The sequence below is a fragment of the Microchirus variegatus genome, assembly GCF_963457635.1.
Source record: "Microchirus variegatus genome assembly, chromosome: 4".
In the NCBI taxonomy this organism is placed as follows: domain Eukaryota; kingdom Metazoa; phylum Chordata; class Actinopteri; order Pleuronectiformes; family Soleidae; genus Microchirus; species Microchirus variegatus.
Window position 1 is genome coordinate 28,320,103 of NC_139805.1, and position 22,071 is coordinate 28,342,173.

Sequence of the window (22,071 nt, forward strand, 5' to 3'; positions counted from 1 at the left end):
GACATTACTGGATACAGACCAATAAGTGTAAACTGTAGAATTGCAATCTGGTCATTAAAATTATTACAAATGGGATTTCTTTCTGTTTTTTTTTTTTCCTTAGTCCAACGTTGGGTTCCTAAATTGGCCCTCGGGTATCAAAACTTTGAGAACCCCTGTTGTAAACGCTATATCACAAATGTGATTAAATTCTGACAAGTCCAGGGTATTCATGTTCAAGTGAACTCCGGTGCACACATCCAAAACACTGACAAAACTACCCGGATGTAGCAGCTGCTTCGAGAGAGTTTAGGGTTAAGGCAACAATTTAGGGTTAGGGGAGGTATTGGGACGGGGCCTTAGTATTTTCCTTATCTACACTGTGACCAGAACTAAGTTTAAACCCATGTTTTACATTCAGTTTTTTATTTTTATTATGCGTTATTTCTGTTTCTGAGTGTATGAGTGAATGGGTGAATGGCAACCACTGTCTACACAAGACTAGAAACGTGTTAAATACACATTATATGCCATCGTTTTTTTGAATAGCAGCACATTTTTTAGTTTACAAAACCCTTATACTAAACATTATCCTCAATTTCAGTCCAGAGAGAATGTTCCATTATCCTCTACCAGGTCTATCGACCGATTTGAAGGGTGCACTCAAGACATCAGCGGATCCAGAGCATTTCCTTTCCAATCTTTAAAGCTGTTCGGGGGCCCACTGTGCTGCAGCACTTTTAAAATGATGGTAATGGGCTCGAGGGGGCACTGTAATTACAGGTCAAAACAAGGTGGCAGAAAGACGAAATGTTCACGCTCGGGCTTGTTTCACTGCAGCTTTATGCGCTTTGGCGACTTCTTGAACGGACTGCGAAAGCTTGCACAGTCTGGGTTTTACGATCGCTGGTTTGTGTTGTCGTGTTTTCTGACCTGAAACGCGTTTTATCTGATGTTTTATTGTTATTTTTGAAGTATTATTTTCATATTGTCCCGCAGGCTGGATATAATCACTCTCAGAGAGATTGCCCAGCCACGTACTCCAGTCTTCGGCCTTACAATTCATTATACGATGGCACATCCCAACCTGTTAACGTGGATAATGCTGTCTCATTAACCATTAAGATCTTGCTCAAACAGGCGATCGGTCGTCACATCTCCCTTACATGAACAGTGTGTGTGTCTGTGTGTGTGTGTGTGTGTGTCAACAGAAGGTGTTTAATGGGAGACAGATGGTGAAGTGTTCTGGCAGGGATTCCTTCAAGCAGGTTCATGTTCAGTTTTATCAGGACAACTTTCCTGCGGTTGAAACAGACAAAGTCACTTTGAAAGCACCTCGAGTCCCCGTGTCAGTGATTTGACATTGTCAGTAACACAGTTGTTAGGATTTGGCAGCCACACAACAAAAGGTGTCCAAAAACCAGCAACCGGATGCTGTGGATCTATAGTGTAGAAGAGGCAGTGAGTTTTGTGAATTTTTGTCCACAGTCTCTGTCCACTGGTGACGTAAGATTCCATGCAGAACAATGAGCGAGCAACGTTATTCAAGAGAGAGCAAATGACAATGTGATGTCTAGGAAATGAAAATTCCAAGATCTCTGTCTTACCAAAGAAAACGACTTTGACCAAGATCCCAAGGGCAGTCATTTGTCCAGATGCAGAGCGTGTGCTGCAAATCAATAAAAGTGGATAATATTACCCTTCCATCTTAAGCTGTGTCTGCAAATTGGTTCTGGAAAGTCTTTGAAAAGTCCTTGAAATTTATGTCAACCCAGGTCGTTCTTGTGTGCCGCTACAGATCGTAACGAAAAAAGGACAAAATGTCCTCTGAAAGTTGTCTTTATACCATTTTGTTTGGCCTCGGTTTCCTTTGTATCTGCCGGAGAAAGAAAAATATATTTGATTTGTAAAAACGACCTAAGGACACAAAAACAATCGGACTGCTCAATGATGGCCGATGAAGGAAAGCCGTGTCTCTGAGCTCATTACTGTTGGAGTGGATCATTTTTTTTGGTGTCGCTGATTTGTTTTTCTCAGCCCCGCTCGTTCCACTCTGTTGCAAGTAATCAACATTTCTACATTTCAAATTCAGATTTCGTTGTTTTGATGACGACCCGACTCGTTCTCTGGGGCATTTCTGTCCTGATTATATCGAGTCTTTCATCAGCAATATCAGTTCTTTTGACTTTTTTTTCTGCTTGTTTTCGCATTCCGCGACCTTGAAAGTTTTTTGTTTTTTTGAATAACATTGAAGTTGGACATCTCTCGAGCCACATAAATAACTTCATCTCTCTCTCTCTCTCTCTGGTCTCAGGTTTCAGAGGAGGCCTCTCTGCTGATGTCCAGCCCCAGGATGCTGCTCCCTGCCTCGAGCACACTGCCACTGCCAGTCGCCCCGCTGTCTGTCCACCACCAGATCCAACTGCTCCAGCAGCAGCTTCAGCAACAGCAGCAGCAGACACAAGTGGCGGTAGCACAGGTATGTCTCACACACACACACACAGACACACTTGAAAAAACCCTGCTTTTCATTCACACACTCTCTTGACCGCAGAAGTGTTCCACACAGTCAAACGCTGCGGCCTCTGTGGCTTCCAGAGACAGATGCGGGAATCCTAATTTAACTGTCGTCTCGCCGCCCGAAACGGTTCCCTCGTCTCGACAGACCGCCGCTACAGCTGACAGCTCGTGCAGTCGAAAACGTGCACAGACATAAAAGCCGTTAATTAGACCTCAGTGAAGCCAGAGGTCACTGTCCACTGTTAAAGACAGAAGTGTATTTCTTTTTTTTTTTTTTTTTTTTTAATGAGTCTAAACCCACTGAGGCCGGCTAACAGACTCTATATTTCAAATGTTCTAACCAGAGGTGTTTCTGTCTGACCTTGGCTCGTTTGCCATTTAGCAAGGTTTCCTCAGTGATCCAAACTGACCCGGACTGCTGTAACAGTGCACTCCCACACTGCATTCTAAATTCTACCCTCACTTTGTACTTTGTTCGTCTTTGTTGGTCTAACTTTATATGCGAAACATCTTGCTTTTCACTTTAATTTATCATTTTGTAAGCCCTACGTATACAATGGGAATGGCCAGACATTGCATCACCTGGGATTATTTACAGGGTGCTATGTTTGTGCCGAGTCTGACAGATAATGTCATTATGTTATTTATATATTTTGTCAGGGACATTTTATCATATCGGATTTTCCTAAACAACCTGAAACACACAGTAAATTAATACAATAATGACATTCCTAAGTGCGATACACATTAAACGGTTACAAAATGCTACAATATCTTCGTCTAAATTGCTGGCTGTACGTTAATATTAAAGAGTAGAGAGAGCGCTGACAGCAATGTGCAAAGACACACAAACATACAGTCAACAGGTTAATTAGTAACCACTGTGACATTTCACCATTTTAATTTGAAGGCAACACTATTATTGTGCTTCACATTTAAACACATTAGGGATTCACAGGATACGATCCCACATGTAATCCAGGGTTACTCCTCATAACATGAACATCACTCTCCTCCATAAATGTACTGCATTTATAGTATCATGTCCTTCTATTTTCCCGTAAAAATCATTCAGCTGCTGAAAGTGAGTGTTTTACTCTCGCGTGTAATGAGTTGTCGAATGGCAAAAAAGAAGTCGCAGTCACTGAAGACTGTTTCAAGAAGGCCTGCAGTTCCACAGGCTTATAACTCCATCTCCATCTCCATAGCAACGAGTCTCTCCGTCTCTTTCTCACTGGACGCTGCTGCTGCTGCTGTGTGGGAAACTTCCCAGAAAAGGCCAAAAAGTTGCTCCTGCTTTGACAAACTTCAGTGTTGATAATTGTCTGCAGCGCCCTGACATCTAAAGGGTCACTTCATGCCTTTCACGATGGTCCCAATATCACATCATCATTGTCAGTGGCCCAGACTATTGCCGTGACTTGTGGTGGGGCACTGGTAATACTGATCCCAGACCAATCATTGTTCACGTCACATCGGTGCAATGAGTTTGTCAATCATTGTTCTGTTGCTCAAAGCTCAACAGAATATTCTTCTGTCCACTATTCCACCCAACAGCAGCAGCATCCTCTCAGTATGTTACACCACATCAGAGCACTCTTCTGTTATCCTACCGGTCAACGGGAGCAGGAGATTCAACTTCAAAATAATTCGAACTAACATGCTAGACTTCTTGCCAGGGTGTCACGAACACTCTGATCTTCAAATATATCACACTACACATCATCCATTCATCTTTCCCAAGGTTCATAATCAGGTCTGTCAGTGTGGGTCACAACAATAATCGCTTGAAATCGGCTTGAATTACTTTAGTCTGATCTCTGGCCCAAGATGCAAAATCAAAATAATGTATGGAGAAACTTGTAGAAATGGCTCTTCCATTCATCCATCCATCCATCCATCCAATTTCTACTATATTACCTCCACATGAGGGTCATGTGGGGGCTTGTTGCCAATCCCAACTGGCATAGGGGCGAAAGGCATGGTACAGCCTGGAAAGGTCATTCAAATGTCTTCCTCTTTATAAGAATTGAATCTACGACATCTACGACATCACAATTGAATTAACTCATTCAAAAAAGATTACTGATTTCCCCTCACAGCAGCTTTACCGATCGATTCAGCTAGCTTCATCTGGACGATGAAAGTTCAAAGCTTGTTTCAGAGTGGACGGAGACTAATTTCACCTCCTTCTGGTCCGGAGTATCAAAAAAAAAAAATGCTCGGACAGATCTTGCATATGAAAAAGTTGAGTTGTTTGTTGGCCCTCCTTATTGTTGTGAACAGGCTGAGGTACAGTTGCTGTTTTCAACTCTGTCCTCATGGTCCCACAAGGCCACGGTGACTATATGCTTGATGTTGAATTCTGCCGCAGAGATTGTAAGCAGAGGTCCCACTTAATGTCGGTAATTCCGCGAGCAGGGCCACAGTAATCACAGCTCGCTTAAAAAATGAGAGAAAGTGGAGATGTTTAATGGAGTCTGTGAGGCGTGAGAGTGTGAATCGACTATCTGCTCTCTCTCTGTCGCTGCTCTTACCTCTCTGTGTCTTTTATAGTTTGTTTGCTGATCTCCTCCTTCATTCTTCTGGATTCCATCGTCCATCCTTTTACAGTGCCTTAAGTATTATTTTACTGTTTGGAGCGTGAAATATTACACAGTTTTCGAAATTATTTACGAATATAATCTGAAAAGTGTTGAGTGCATCAATATTCAACCTTACCCTGCTTTCAACTTCTCCACAGAACATGGAGACATTGTTGGTTGATTGTATAAAACCCCAATAACATACATAAATACATTAAAATGTGTGGTTTTAACATGGCAAAATATGGGTGAATACTCATGCAAGACCCTGTACTTCCTATAATTTATCTTCCTCTCCTCCTCTTGTTCCTCTTTTGTTAACTTCCTCCTTCTTTATCTCTGTACCTCTTCCCCTTCACCTGTCTCCGTGCCCTGCCCTTAGTCTTTTTTCAGATTTGCTGAATCTGTTGACCTCATTCTGTTACTACACATTATTTGTTGCTCTTCATGCTGACCTTTTTTCAGACTTTTCTCCCACTTCATGTGTGAGCGTGTGTCCTTATCACTGTACAAAGCAAAAAAAAAAACATTTCCCTTTCAGAATTGTCCAAAACTGAGATTATAACCAGTGTTGGAAGTCGTTCAAACACTTCCACATCAAAGGGACCATGGCGTGGGAAGGCAATGCAATCAGTCTAATCCAGTGTGAAGAGTACATTCTCAACCATGTTGAGTCACAGAAAATCACCAGCCGCCCTAATCCGTTGGAGCATTTTCAACATTATTGCAATGTCATTACATCTGCAACACATTCACTCAAAATCTAGGATGGAATGTTATTAAAACGTAGTGATTCCAGGTCACTGTAATGTAATATAACATCGTTTGACCCACCGAATGTCTTGAATCGTGGTATTAAATTTCCATCAAATTCAGTAGACACATTTACAAGGACTCGTAAATGGAATTATAAGAGTTTAGTCGTCAAAGTTCAAGGTCAAGCAGGGACATCTTAGAGCACATTTTGGCCATAACTAAGAAAATGTGTTGCCTTTTTAACCAAAGTCCATTTGTAAACTTCAACATCACATTTCTCTGACCGGTAACTGGTTTCTGGAGGTGTAGAACAACGAGGTAAAAGTGAATTCATCTTCACATTTTGTCTCTGACAGTTGCTTTAGCAGTTTTACAGAACACTAACAAATCATCCGCGTGTCGTCTTTGTATGGGTTTCCTGTCAAAGTTTGACTTTCTGGAAGCTTTGAACTTTGGCTCAGTGCTGGTTCTTCCCACTCAATGAAAACGGTCTGCTTCTTGTACTTTTCTTTCTCAAACAAACTAAAACATGCAACACCACATGACGGCAAGCACTTAACAGAGAGTAAACTACTCTTAATAAACATGACTCATTCAGAAATTAAAAGTCCCCAACTTCACCACCAAGTAAAACCCAATGTATGGCATCACTGACCAGTGGATGTGTCATGACAGCCTGACATGAGGCTGTGGCAGACTCATGCATGATTCAATAGATTTAAATAAGTAAATATGTTTTTAAAGGCAGTTGCATGGCCAGTCTGTGAATGCTGTCATCCATTAGGTTCTTATATGAATTTAATGAGATGGTAACCATTCCATGTGAGCTGACTTTTAGTCAGCTAAATATATACTTTGCTTTTAATCAAACAAAATAGCAGCGGCTCACCTGATTAACATTGAATACACAGCGCAATGCTTGTATTTGTTCTCTACTGATTTCCCAGCTGGATGTTGCAGGAAGCGTCGGTCTCTTCATTAATTACGAGTGTGTCTTTTGGTGCGCGACATAAAATTAAAAGCAATCAAGAGTTTCATCTCTTTTAAAAGCCGAGTGACCTTTCACCTCGGGAAAATTGAAGAACGGCAAATGCTTCTCTGCCCAATAAATGGTTTACCCATGAATGATCACACAAACACCAGTTGAATTCAATTATTTATTTATTTTTTAGAACATTTTATTTGTTCGAAAGAATCCATGCAATTCTCACTTCAGTTAACGTAGATCTCCACATTTATGTCTTTAATCATTTTGGTTATTTTCACTGAACCCTTGTTGTACACTCTTAGAAATAAGGGTTCCAAAAGGGTCCTTCTACAAGGGCTAAGGTTCTACTTGGAACCATTTGCTTCTTTCCCGAAGAAAGGGTTTTTCAGGGTTCTTGGTAACACTAATGGTTCCAGTAAGAACCAGTTTGATCCAGAGAACCCTTTAAAACCCCCTTCCTGAATAAAGGGTTTTAAAGGGGTTCTTGGTGGAACCCTCCAAAAGGGTTCCAAGTGAAATCTTTATAAAAAAAAAGGTTCTACCTGGAGCCAAAAAGGGGGTTCTCCTATGAGAACAAGCCGAAGAACCTTACATGGTTCTACTAAGCACTTGTATTTCCAAGAGTGTATGTGTACCAAATAAAGGCAAAGAGTAAATCAAATCCTATATTCCTATATTAGGGAATATTTACTTTTCAAGATTTTCCAGTAATCCCGTCAGCATAAACGATGTGAAAGTGTCTTTCTTGTAAGTAACCTGTGGACATTTGTATACAAATTGGTAATCTTCAAGAATTTTCTCATAAAATCATGTTGCATTTCTTAAAAACAACATGTTTTTTTCAGATGGAGACCACCAAGATAACTGACTAAGTTAGGTATCCCATTGGTTAAACAGTCACAGACTGGTTTTTTTCTGAATAGCAGTTATTCTCAATGAAGTTATTCATTTATCAGCCAGAAAGATTGGTTTTGCATTGTCAGAGAACCGAAGGTGGGAAATGAACTGGAAATATGGAAATTGTCTGTGGTCAGTGTTTTTGTCTCGGTGAACAGTTTTGAACAAAGACGGCAATATAAAAAAAAAAAAAACGCTAATTACAGTTTGAAGGAGTCATTGCGGTCGCTTCGAGCTCCTTCAATTTCGCGACACTCCGATAACAGGGGAGAAAAATATTGGGGCGGCGGCAGGTTTTACTGTCATGGGACCAGCACTGTGAAACACAAGTGGTGCACCTTTTAATTGGCTCTTTGTCTGACTTGTGCTTTTAGGAAGAGGCTTTTTAATTCTTCTCTCTTCAAGAGTTAGATAGAGAATTAAAGACATCATTGCTCTAGAGTAATGAGTTATGCAATGAGTGTGTGGCTGGTTATTGTGTTTATTGTGGCTTAGACTTGTTAACTCGGCCTGGCCGTCCTCCCTCCTTTTTAATGTGTAAATAGTGTTTTCACTTTAAATGATCCAATTTCTCTTCCTGTTTTTAAGGTCCACTCCCGTTGCCTCACTACACTATAAATGAGTGAATAAATGTGTAATGAAGAGGGATTAAAAGTCTCTCGTTACCAGTTTGTTGCATCACACGTTCACAGAAAATGTGGAAAATGAAGATATAACAGCATCACATTTACACACATAAGGGAAACTAAAGCCTGTCTTGTCTTATGTTGTTTATGCCACGGGTCCTTAAAACCCTTGAAAGTTTATGAATTTGGAAAATCGGCATAAGTAGACATGGGTTATTGAAAGTCCTTGAAATCTGTGCAAGAAAGAAGTTTAGTTGACTTTTAGGTAAACGTCTCCCTTGTTTTTTTTTTACAACGCCACCTACTGTTTCATGCCCTGCATTGCTTCATGCACGTAAACTAGGCCTACGCAGGACAAATGGCGAGTCATAATTATTAGCGGTGTTGTGGACACTGTCCGCTCTCTCTCTACGACGTTGGCGTAAGATTCCATGCGGAACAATGAGCAAGTAAAATAAATCAAAAGAGCAAATCAATTTAAGTGGACACCATGTGACAATGTGTCTCTTACAAGTTGCCCTCCCATCTTAAGCTGTGTCATTGACACATTCAGTCCTTGAATTTGAGAAAAATGGTCCTGGAAACCCTGGGAACCCCTGTTTCCAGTTAGTGGATAATTGTCTCCCAAATTATCACTGGGTTAAAAGAATCTGAGGATATCAAGGTCAGTATATTTTAGACTGACCTCACAGACCTCATTTGTCGTATGTTTATTTTATCTATTTTACACCTACAGTGCCTAAGCTTTAATAAATGATATTTCTGTGGATGAAGTCAGACTAGTGCAGTGCAGGTGGGACAATGAAAAGAACATGATGCAGATGTACAAGTAAATAAGTAACAACCACAGAGATTCTGCTGTAATAATTTAGCTCTTTTTGCATTGTTTCATGATTATGTTCTTATCAGCAGGGGCCAGACTCTGTTTCTGCAGATATATTTTTTTTGGTCATTTGCAGCACAACACAAGCTTTAATGCTGTGCTGCTGTTGCTGCTTCATAACAAAGTCTCTTTGATCAAATCTCCAAACATTTGCCTTTAAAGTAATCCTTTTTATTTTTGTGGCTTAATGTTGCTTATCTTTCCTTCGGTCGCTGTTACAATAACTCCAGTTCATCTCAACACTGTGTGACGTTTTAGTTTGGACAACATCAGGACAAGGCCCCCAAGGCCTCAGTGAAAACTGAGGGAGAGCTGCCAATGCCCTATTAAAGTTGTGAGCAGGGCTGCGTGCATCAGTGTCGAGCTCCAGTCCTCCATAGATCGAGCGGCGGCTCCTGTCGGCTGTAAATTACACCACCACAGTCATCATCGGAGTGTCAGTCTCCACAAATGAGGTCCGCAGAGGCTGTCTGGCCTCAACGCAGTCTGGAATCCCCTTTGACTGTGGCTAAGTGCAGAGATAATCAAAGCAGATGACAGTCTTCCTCAGCACTTTTGTTCCTCGCTCTCTCTCTTTCTCTGATGAGTGGAATGCAGGAGGAGGAGAAGGAGGAGACCTTGGGACAAAGGCTGTGATTTTTGACTCCCGTCTCGTGCCTCGCTGCCTCATCGGCTCCTTATTAAAGCTGTGATGAAAAAGTCATCATGAGCAGAGGCAGTTTAGGGGCGAAGAGTGATGAGCAACGCAAGTTAACACGGCACAATATAGTTTATTTCTTCAGGCTGACCTTCAGCTGTACGCTCCCTAACGTGACATACACGGATTTGTGTGGTTAAAGTTCCATTACCTCTGTCTCGAGTGACCCTGAGACACAGAGACATTACATTATCAGTACGGTCACAGTTATCTTTGAGACGGACAAGAAACCATTGTTTATGATGAATTAGCATGTTTTACTGTGTCCTTTGAGTGTTTAGTCAGTGTCAGGACGGGCCACGCAAGTGAGGGAAAAAAAAGTCTAGGAGTTTGGGCGACAGTAGCTCAGTGGTACCTTCAACTTGAAGGTTGTGGGTTTGATTCCTGCAGACACTAGTCTTGGGGACTCAATAGGGGGTTCCAACATTCAACAATTCAACATTCAATGAACCGGACTTTCCGAGCAAATATACTAGAGTTCAATTAAGGAGGAGCTGGTGTGAATTGTAATGGCAAATTAAATGTCTCTGTCTCAGAGCTACAGCTGCCCATCGCCCTTTTCCTAACAGAATACCAGGTCCCTTTGTGTATTGTGTATTGTATATTGTGTAATTAGGATGTCTAGACTGAACTAGCACTTTCCTACAACATCCGCAGGGAGTCGGCTCCCCTATACCTACAGTAGACAAAGAGGTGTGAAAACACAGCCTGGAAAGGCAGACTCCCTTGTCTATTGGAGGAATGTGAAAGGGGAATTGCTAAGCGGCCTGGAAAGGCTAATTTATCATTTTGCATTAATGTAGCATAAATCATATTTAAAAGGTACAAAACTGGACAAATCATTTCACTTTTGTTTTATTTATTATTTATTTGATGTTGTTTTATTTATAAGTTAATGATGCACATATTGCTGTAATTATGGGCTAAAGGTTTCAGTGTTTCAGAAACCTGAATAACCCTGTAATCCTGCTTCAATACCAATTACAGTTTTACATTTGAGTTTTGTCCTTTTGATTTGTGTCCCATTGATGTCAAGAGCCTCAAATGTTACCACAGTAATGAGTTCTGTGCGACCACATCAGACTGAAATGAGAAACTGGGGAGTGATTCTTGAGTTTCTGTGACTGTACCTTCGCCGAGACACCCAGTGATTCACTGCACGCCCAAAATACACTGCATCACTAATAACCCCCCCCCCCCCCCACCCACCCACCCACCCACATCCTGCAGAATTTACAGGCACCTGTTCAGACACATAAAGTATTGATTTAACAATTTACATCAGCAAAGCAGAATGGTGGTAAAAAGGCGTCCTGACACTAACGTCTCTTAACATCTGTCACATCCGTCACTGGACATAAAAGCTTGTTTCACACTCATCCAACTATTGAGTGTCTTTACAGTGCATCCATTTAAAATAGCTGAAAGCAATTATAAGCTGAGGACAGGAGACGGCTCAATATGGAGGGAGCCGAGGTCGCTCAATTTGATTTGGAGACGACTTTAAAGTAAAGCTGGGAGTCTCTGTGTGTGTATTTGAATATGTATGTGGCGAGAGAATGGTGTCTCTTTTCATTTCCGCTGCTTTTATATGAATAAGTTAAAGTCTAATATAGAAGTTTAATCCATTTTTTTTTTTGATATAATTGAAATGGAGAGTGTGAGTGTGCGCTTTAATCTCACGGCTGTTTTTAGTCCCGCAATAAAATCATGGAGGGTCATGAAGCTAAATTAATTACACAGACATGACGTGTGTAGCAGATTGCTGCCTTGATTCTGCCCGAGTGTGAGTAATTACATTTTATTATAAGGGAAACGGAGACAGATCAAGAGATACAGTAGCCTCGTACTTGTCGGTGGAGTGACAATGCTAATTATTTTGATATTCAGGTTTTTGGTTTTTGGACGATACATGACGAAACAAGGTAAAACAAGGTAAAGGAAAACTTAAAGGGGACATATTATGCAAAATCAACTTTTGTATTATGTAAATCCTTATATTTGGGACTCTGGAGGCCCCTATTAGTCGGCAAAGTGTGAAAAAAGATGACTCATTCATGTTTTTGTGGTCCTCCTCAGTCTAAGTACAGGAGATAATACAAAAACTAAAAAAAGGAGCTCCACTTTTGTCCGTAAAACACGCGAGAGTGCTGGCGAGGGCAATGGTATCCGAAAACCGGAAATCCGCGAAAAGTTCTATTCTTGGCTCCACAGTGCAGCGCAGAGTTCTACACAAACTTCCAGCCTCAGAGGATTTATCTGTCCAGTGGATACAGGTTATATATGACGGCAATGTGCCTGCTGGAGCCTGCAAATTATCGCTTTTCCGAATGCTAACTGCTGTTAGCTCCCAGTAGCCTCTGCGGCTGATGTCATTTCCTGTCCCTTCAGTTTCGTTTCACTTTTTCTTAAGGTGGATCTTTGAGGTTGACCCAAAGAGATACTACTAAACAGAGCGTTCTGAACGGGGCTGAACTAGTTTAACTTAGAGAAATAGGGTTTAATATTCCCTCTTTAATGTTGTCTCAGAAACAAACCAAAAAAAGGAAATCACTGGTTCTGATATTGGAGAGATAAAAATGTAAAATCCGATATCATCCACAGATTCTTATATATTGCAGACTGTAAAAATGTAAATAAAAAGCAGCATTTTAGCCAAGTCATTGAGTCGTCATGAGATGTTTATTTCTCCTTTAAAGGGAGAAGAATATTTGTGACACAGTTTGAGAATGATGAAATGTGTCTTTAATCGTTTTAAAACATCTAAAATATAAGGTTTAAGTTGCTCAGTTTTCTAACTTTAAACCCTCCTGTCAAACTCTTTATTGTCAAACCTTCATGTACAAGAAGCAAGCGCTGCTCTGTTTCCTCACATTTCCCTGCCAAAATGTCACGGAATGATGAACTTGTCTCCGAAAACTCTTTTTTGTTTTGTTTTGTTTTGTTTTGTTTTTTCATGACACTACTGTGATTAATTACCGTGCAGTGAAAACGCAGAATGAACCATCAATCACTGCCGCTCTCTGAGCTGACTCAGCCACATCCTGATGAATTAGTTGCAAGGTAAAAGTTAAAAAAACAGCTATGCTTTGTTAAATGTGTTGCTTTTGATGTTTTGATGGGTGTGCAATTGTCCGGTTTTCCTGAAAGAGAAACGTATAGTATATGACGGAGGAGCCGACTCATGCGCTTCACGTATTTTTGGCATTTTTAAGGTACTCTAGGACTTCACCGTTGATTTTTCAGACCAAAATAAAGTGTTTGAAAGGTCAGCACGGTTTGACCTTGGTCTTCAATACCTTCTGTCTTACATGTGAAACATGTTAAGGTAAAACACTTCTCCTCCTCTCTGGCGTGTGCAGGTCCACCTGTTGAAGGACCAGCTGAGCGCAGAGGCCACCGCTCGTCTGGAGGCTCAGGCTCGAGTTCATCAGCTGCTGCTGCAGAACAAAGACCTGCTGCAGCACATCTCCCTGCTGGTTAAACAGATCCAGGAGCTGGAGACCAAGATGTCTGGACCGAGCATAAGTGAGTGCATTATATATATAAAGGCTGTTTTGACTGACCAAATGTTCGGATTTTACAGCTTCTTAAATGTGAATATGTTCTGGTCTCTTTGCTCCATATAACAAAGGAATAGTTAAAACTCAATCGTTTTTTGTCTGTGGACAAAAACGACGTCATCATTTTCCAGGTTTGACAAACACCGATCAATGTTTTTCAACGTTTTTCAAAATTTTTCTGTAATTTTACGGACCAAAAGATTACTTTATTCATCGAGAAATAATCAACCGATTAATCAATTAATTCAGATTCTAATACAGTTCAAGGTGAAACAGCACTATTATAAATACAGCAGTATGATTTTCCATCAAAGCAGTGGTTCTCAAACTTTTTTATATCAAGTACCAACTGAGAAAATATTGAGCTCTTGCAGTAACGCCGTTATTACATCGTTAAAAGTCAGCTACAGACTTTTCACAGGAGGCAGATTTATTCCCAATAAGATAAGTTGCTCTCTCATAATCCTCCTCTTCCTCACATAAACTTCACACACTCGTACTGGTACATTAGATTAAGATGGAGCGAGGGATTAGGTGACTCTAATTCTTATTATTTAATTCAATTTATGACTCTCATCAATTACCCCGGTATATACAGTAGAACAGTATTTCCGATTTCCTCCAAGTGCCACCATCAGAAACTTGTGTAATGCATTCACAAACAATAATACATTTTTAAAGTTGCAATATGATGTAATAAAAAGAAAAGTTGATGAAAACGCAGTTAGAGCACAGTAATAAATTGTTAGATGCGTCTAATGCTGCAAAATTCGCCTGAGAACAACAGAGAATATTAACTTTTTTTCAGCTTTACATCAGGATGTGGAGAAACCAATACCATGTCTTTAATAACCAGTAAGTCACTCTCCTCCGTGTGGATCACAGCGGCTAAAAGCAGCAGACGTATCATGTTCTTTCTCCATATAGATTATAATTTTTTTTTAATGTCAAAGTCATTTAACAGACTCTGGAAAAACAAATCCTGTGTCCCACGGTGTAGCAAAAGCAGGACGATCACAGTCAAATAAATCTACAGTTTATGTGTGGAGCAGTAAAAGTGAAATATGCCACGTTTTTTTTTTTGTAATACGACACGCATTTACAATTCAAAACAAGTGCAAAAGACGAGGACGAGATGAGAAGGCAAAAAGACTCACAGTCACACAGAGACGTGGCAATTCACTGCTTAAAGCCCTCGAGATCAGATCGACACACGCCTCCGCTGTCAGGTGGAATCTGTCACACACACACACACACACACACAGTGACAGAGCAAACACACTCGCTATACACTCAGACAGAGTGAGTGCACCGAACACCCAGACAGGCTTTTAAAAATGGAGTCTGAGAGTTCCAGTGGAACAATGGACCTTCCCGACGCCGTCCATTAGTCTTTGTGGAAGCCTGGGTCGCATTTATATTGTGCTGAGATGTTGTGCAGACTCTGCTCTCCACGCCGCACAAGATGCTTCCAAATGGAAAGGAGTCATTCTTTTTTGTTGTTCGTTGCACCTGTGCTTTTCAACTCAGCATTTCATGGCAACTAGTCGCACCCTTAAGAAGCTGAAATCCCATTTTGAATACTTCAGAGACGTCACCTGGCTGGTCAACGCTAGCTGTCAATCACACTGGTGTCCGCCAGTAGAGACTATTAACTATTCGGGTTGGCACTCACTATACGATTCGATATGCGATACAGGGTCCACGATACAATGATTCTGTGATAATCAGTCACGTCTGAAAAGTCAAAAGTGCAGAATTGTTCTGTTTATTCACAACATAGAGAACAAAGTACAGAAGGTCTATGTTTTGAATGCAAATGAGGCATCACTTAACATAGCTTTCTCCACCATTATCCCGCTGGAAGCTCCCTCTTCTTCGGCCAGGTAACTTCCGCCAAAGTTTCCCCGTCATCGGTTTGCGCAGCGTGTGAAACTGGCGGTGACTGTGTACTTTAAAACGCCTTCATTTGTTCATTAAAATATCGATATTTGCCCTGATGTATAGATTCTCGGATGACATAATATATGATATATGGACCCACCCCTACTATTAACTCTTCAGGTAAATCTTATTAAGTCAGAAGTAGGATTATTTTCCAGTTGACCTCCATCCAAACTTTCTTTTTGCAGTCATTTGAGTTGCCCCCTAGTGGCTAGCCAACATATTATTCTTAACTTCCAGGCTGTCTTCATTTACTAAAACTGGAAGACAACGTCCACTTTTTATATACAGTAGGATATATAGTTAATCTAGAGTTAAACTCCGTAGCACTGAGATTAGCAATGGGAACATTAAGACTTTCTAATGAGCTGTTTAATGATCTTCTTGATGTCACTGTCACTTCCCTTTGGATTTTCAGTGCCATGTCTATCTATGTTATCATTATTATTATTATTTTAGTACTATACTATGCTTTTCAGGGGCATCTTTACACAACCTACACCTGTGGTCCTCACTATTCCCATTAAATTCACCCTGATAAACTGATTGCAAATGTTTGTTATTGCAGTGAAACCAAAGTGAGGGCCTCTGTGGTCAGTAGTAATGATCACTGAAAAGAAGAGTTGTAATTTTTGCCCACACAATATTTTTAAAGTCCGGCCAAAGTTCATCCCATTTCCCACTAAATAAAAATGTGACACAGTTTTAATGTTGATCTGAAAAAGTATCGTAGCATAAAAGAAAAAAAAAAGGGCAACTTTTATGCTCACAATATTTACAGTGAAACTTTTTAACTGCTTTGACTTGATTAGTTCTTTGGCCAGAGTGGGGAAAAAAAAAAAAAACACAAACCAATAATATAACGAGCTGCGTAAGAAGCATTACCGGCTCCCTGAATCAAACTGGACAGGAGCTGTTCTTTCCTCGGAGAGGAGAGTTTTATTATTCCATTGTTTACGACTGTCGCAACAAATGATAATTTAGCTGGTGACTTCAGGCTTTCCAGAGCTGTAAAATGCCTGTCAAAGTATCTTTTAATGCATTTATCTGTTACTTCAGCTGGATTTCTCGGATCATACTTTTTTAATGTCTAATTTGACTTAAAACAACGTACCCCTCCCTCCCTCCCTCACCAGCACTGTTTCATTCAAACTTATGGGATTGAATCTGCATGTATTTTACATGAATTGCCCTCATTCACTCACTCAGTGTGTTTACATGACGTCAAACTAATTATTGCATTAGTCTGACTAAAATCAGACATTTAAAAGACATTATTAAAGTAAAGATGTTAGTCTGACTCATGGGCCACGCTGTGGGGCAGAGAGGTTTTTTCTGTTCGTCTAATTTCTACGCTCGTAATAAAAGAAGGATTTCTTTGTGCGTGTCGTCTCAGTGATGACGATATGCTTTGAAACATGTTTTTTTTTTATTCATATGTTTTATTCTTTCATACCCACTACAATAATGATTTATTAGCCAGAGAATGATTGATTTAGTCAGGCTTTCTGAAGCGCTGTCATCTGCTTTTTTTTACCAACATTCACAGATATCTGTGTCACATATATTATTCTCGGCAGCAGGAGTGACGCTAGACGAATTTAAATGAACAGTGGCAAATATGTCACAAATATTGGATCTGTCTCCTCTGCTCGTTCATCACATAACGTCTTGATTTGTTTTTGTCTCCTCTCTCCAGTGGGCTCCCAGGACAGTTTGCTGGAGATCACCTTCAGGTCCACCGTTCCTCCTGTGCTCTGCGACCCCACGACCCCGAAACCCGAGGTGACGGCGCTCAACCTGCCCGCGCTCGGCAACAGCGACTGGACCAGCAACGTCTTCTCGTCGTCCAACGGGACGCTCGGGAGCCCGCTAGGTAGGGACCAGTGTCTTCTCAAACTAGAGCGTTTCCGTTTCCTCCCAGGGCCTCCGGGGCCTCCGCGTCCTCAACTCCCCTCTCCTCCCCCGCCGATCGAAAGTCCCAGGGTGTCCGAGGAGTTGTTTTCCGATGGCATCAGATCTCTGGGCTGCCTGGACTTTGCCAGGTTCCGCGAGTCGGGCATCGCCTCGGAGTACGAGTCGAACACAGACAGCAGCGATGACAATGAGGACGAGGAGGAGGAGGACGAGGGGGAGGTGAGCTTTGGCTGGGGGACGGACGAGGAGACGGTGAGGCTGCTCAATGTGCTCAACAGACAGACGACACCCGACTGTCTGGGAGATGAAATAGCGGTGTAACGCGCGCAATTCTCCTCTTCCCCTAAAGAATCCGTCGGTCAAGATTAAAACACAATAGCCTTCTACTATTTTTGTTCACTCACTTCGAACGAGTCCTGTAGAAATAACATGGAACAGACTGTCTTTTATCAGAAGAGCTCAACAACATAGAAAAGGATTTTACCAGTATCCCAGATCAATAATGGCCCACTATTTTTATATAACACACAGTCAACCTTTCATTTTTATGTTCATTCATTTATATTTTATCAATTTGCATAATTTCACTTTTTTTTAGATATTAAGGTCCCTTCCACCTGACCATGAAGCAAATGTGACTGAATTTAAGATTTCACTACACAAAATCAAAAGGTGAAATACTGAGCCAAGATTACAGCAAATACATGGAAGAAAGTGTCAGATTAAATAAGATAATAGAAATAATAAACAACAAAAGAACCAAAAGACTGATCTACGTGAAGCTACACTTATAGACATTTACCACAGAACTTCAACATAAACAGAATTGGCAGGGTTAGGGTTAATCTTATTACTCCTTACATTGAATTTTTCAATTTTAATTTAATAAGATGATGGAGACAAAATAAAGGAAAGGAAGACATAACAGGAAACCATTTTGTTAGGAAAAGTATGTTTATTAAGCTATTAAGGTGGATGGAGTGTTAGGGCCAATTCCAATTCCTATCTTAACCCTTATCTTAACAGGCCCTCAAAACCAAGTGTTGAAGGTTATTTTGTCACTTAGAAATGGGACACCCCTTAAATGCAGATACGTCTTCAGACTGTGGGGGGCAGAATAACGCGAAAGCTGCGTCCAGTCTGTCAACTCCAAAAAAGAAGAAGAAGAAGAACACATTTACGTCAGGATTATTTAGTACGATCTGTTTGTCAGTCAAGTTATTAGGTTGTCAGTTAGTTATAAGATGATTCTCATACAAATACCACAACCACGGACATATTCAGCTGACAGTTACCACACACTACGGCTTATTGAAGGGTTAACGAAAGCAAACGATCGCTTGTCCGCACCGGCCGGCTATTGACAAAAGATTGTAAAATAGAAATAATAAATAAATAAACATATAAATAATAAATAAATGTTACGCAACAATGACATCAGTAATCCATAATATGGGCCTAAACTAAGATAATACAATGGTTTTCATAATTTTTTAACATAGAAATTACTTAATTTGTATCACACTCGTTTCGCTGCTTTCGGCGCCATCTTTGTTATGTGAAAACACGCAATGCATTCTGGGTAGCCCTTGCTCCCAAGGGTGGTCTCGGAAAAAATCTCAATATTGAGGATACAGCCCTTAAACTTGTCCCTCAACTTAATTTTTCTGAGAATCGGGACAGCACTTGCACTATAGGGAGCACGTATTTTTGAGATTGAGGGTTAAGCAAGGAATTGGAATTCAAGTTGTATGGATCTTCTTCATCTCGATGGAAATATATTCTGATTTATCTATAATTGTATGTCCCATCCCTGCTTTAATACTGGAGCAGTGATGTGGTCACAGTTTGACATGACTTTTAATTAGTGCTGGGCGCGTTAACGCACGTGACGTCATGTTTACATGACTTTGGATTGTTAAAATGAGTCTCTAGAGTAACGCTAAACTTTAAAAACAGAGGCACACATACGCAGTACACAGGTACGCTGGTTATTTGTAGCGCTGCTCTTTTTGTTTAATAAACAAACCGCTCCAGTTCGACTTTAGGTGTGCTAATGGCGCTAAACGAGCTAATGCAGCTAACGGAGCTAACTGGTAAACGGTGCCTGGACTCCGGTGTCGCGGCACGTAAACATGGTGTCACGCGCGTCTTTTTCCCGTCAGTCGTCATGGAAACGTGTCATGCATTAACGTGCGTTAACCTCGTGCCCAGCACTACTTTGAATTCATTCTTGCTCTAAAGCTGCACAGACAGGACAGTCAGATGTCTGCAGGGAACATGACGGACTCCAGAAGTTCGCTGTCGGCCGCTGAACTTGATTAAGCTAAGGTGAAATTCCTCAGGCCATTTGCCTACGGCTAACTTCTAAAGACGTGTAATCACTCAGTCTGGATTGTTACACACACGGATAAGCACATGATAAGCTTGGACATTTGTCTTACTCTTGGTCTCGTTCTCTGTTGTCTGTCACTAAACACAGTGTTTGTCTTAGTTTAAACCACGAGGAGATAAAGATTTGCTTCATGTTCATGTTCTAAACTCGCCTTGATAACAATAATAGTGTCACGCTAGATTACGGTCACGTCTGTAATCTCATCATCTGGAACTCTCAAGAGACGCTCTGTCTGCTTAAAAGCTCTTTGCTTTTCCTTTTTCCTCCTTTCCCCCCCCCCCCCCCTTCCTTTACCTTTTCTTTTTTCATTACATGCACCAAAGTGTGTATCCATTCATCACTCATCGCTCACAGAAGATCTTTTAAAAGTGTCATTACACAAGTCTGTGTCCTTTGCAACAGATGGAAACTTGCGAGTGAGCGCTCCATCACGTAGATATCAGGATAAAACCAAAAAGTAAGACGTGCTCCTCTGGTTCTCGCAGTAAACACTCACTCACAACATCTCCTGCAGGCTCGTGTTCAGGGGGCGCTGCTTTTTCGATTTCTCAGAATCGGGCAGCGTAGCAGGAACAAGACCGCGGGATTTTCTGTCCGCAGAGACTGATGAGCTCTTGTCCACGATGTTGTGAGACTTTGACGAAGGAAGGACGAGGACGAACACCTGAGATAAATGTTGGACGGTCAGTTTCTCGCTTTGTCCATAAATGAATCAAAGACTATTTTTAGACAAACTTTTGTTTTTCTACGTCCTCCCCAGTGCAACGTTTGAACCGCTCCGTCCTTGACTTCTGCTGGCAGCCCTCGTTTTGTTTGTTTGTTTGTTTGTTTGTCTCTCTCTCTCCTCGCTATTTGTTGGTAGCCAGAGCGTAATCGCACTCGTTTCTCCCTCGTCCACACATTTCCCTGTGTTTTAATTTATGTAAAGCCGGGATTAGTTGGAACACGAGGAACGCTGTTTTGTTTCATCCCGCAGGCAAAAAAAAAAAAATCCCCCCCCCCTCGTCCAGGGAACAGCAGCTCACAGATGACAGCCAAAAAAATTGGTCTTGTTTGTTTAAACCCCGGCTTTTGTGTATTATGGCCTCCAGGCTCCATGCCCATATTAAAGTGTTCATTCTGTTTCACAAGGAAAAGCTTGAAAGAGTTTTTCTTTCACGAGGTTTATCAGAGCAGCGCTCGGGTCAGATTGGTGCACACAGTCCAGTATTTAGTTAAAGCAGATGCTGCAGAGATTTAAAACGGTAGCTAAGCGCTTTAGCCCGATAGGATCTTACCAATCTAAGCCGAAAGTCGATAAAATGAACTCCCAGTTAGCCGCTCGCTTTTCGGAAGCTGTTTGTATTTAAAGCATAACACAGATTCCATCTGGGATTTGATTAAGTTTGTCGGGGGAACGTGTGCCAAGTCACTCAAAGGTACCAACTCTGGTCCTGATCCAAAATCAATATGTGGAAAAACACCACACGGGGGACAGGAAATTGATCCTCTTAATCTCTCAAGTTGCTCCGAAAGCAAACTTTGCAGGGTCAGACTCGATTTTGGAAATAGCACCCCGATGATTCGTGACTCGATCTAAAATGCAGCCGACGCACTCCGGAGGGAGGGAGGACACTTCCAGCGACTGACGAAGCAACGGCAACTCATTCAAAAACAAGCGCATGACATTTCAGACTCTTGATTCCACTTGGACATGTCACACAGACCTCAGACATTCGTCCAGGTCCCGTCCTCAACCTTCTGTAGACATTACATGTTCAGCATCCCATCATTTTATGACTCAGATGCAGTGCAGTGCAGACGTATATATACTGTACAGTATATTTACCGCAAAGGTCGCTGGCTAAATTCGTGATGTCACGGTTTATGGTCACTGATTAATAAGCGACGGGCGGGAACCTTTTATTACGTCTTATATCAGTTCGTATTCGAGCTGCATTTTAACAAACATTTGAACAGACTTTTTATTTACCTCCTTGTCTCTTTTCTTCTTCCTCTGCTTTTCGATGTTTCTCCTCCTCTTTTGTGACACTGGCGCTGATTTCTTCAACCTCTCGTTGCAGTTTTAGGGTCGAGTGTGTGTCGAGCAACTCGCTGTCAGGGCTGCGAGATAACGGTTCACAGTTGAATTGAATAAATGTATGCTTATACATTTAAATGAAAACGCCGCTTAGCCGCTTCGATCAACCTCAGATCGCTCTAATCCTTTAGAATGTAATGAAACTGCCCTTGACATTGACTCGTTTCGGCGAATCGTCTCTCAGATGCCCCCATGACCCCCCCATGTCACGATTCAGTGATTGCATTTAATGGAAATCTGT

The 22,071-nt window shown here is 41.2% G+C and overlaps 1 protein-coding gene across 1 annotated transcript in view; it reads left to right on the forward strand.

The window, feature by feature from the left end:
• The window catches only part of nos1apa (nitric oxide synthase 1 (neuronal) adaptor protein a), a gene marked incomplete at both ends in the record, with an annotated part of 147,292 nt that extends 129,616 nt beyond the window's left edge, over nt 1-17,676 (forward strand). Inside the window, 3 exons of the mRNA XM_083887541.1 lie at nt 2,294-2,458; nt 13,294-13,459; nt 17,138-17,676. Of these exons, the coding sequence (XP_083743667.1) occupies nt 2,294-2,458; nt 13,294-13,459; nt 17,138-17,676 (870 nt within the window). The remainder of the gene's footprint in view (nt 1-2,293; nt 2,459-13,293; nt 13,460-17,137) is intronic.
• Between the last annotated feature and the right edge of the window lie 4,395 nt (nt 17,677-22,071).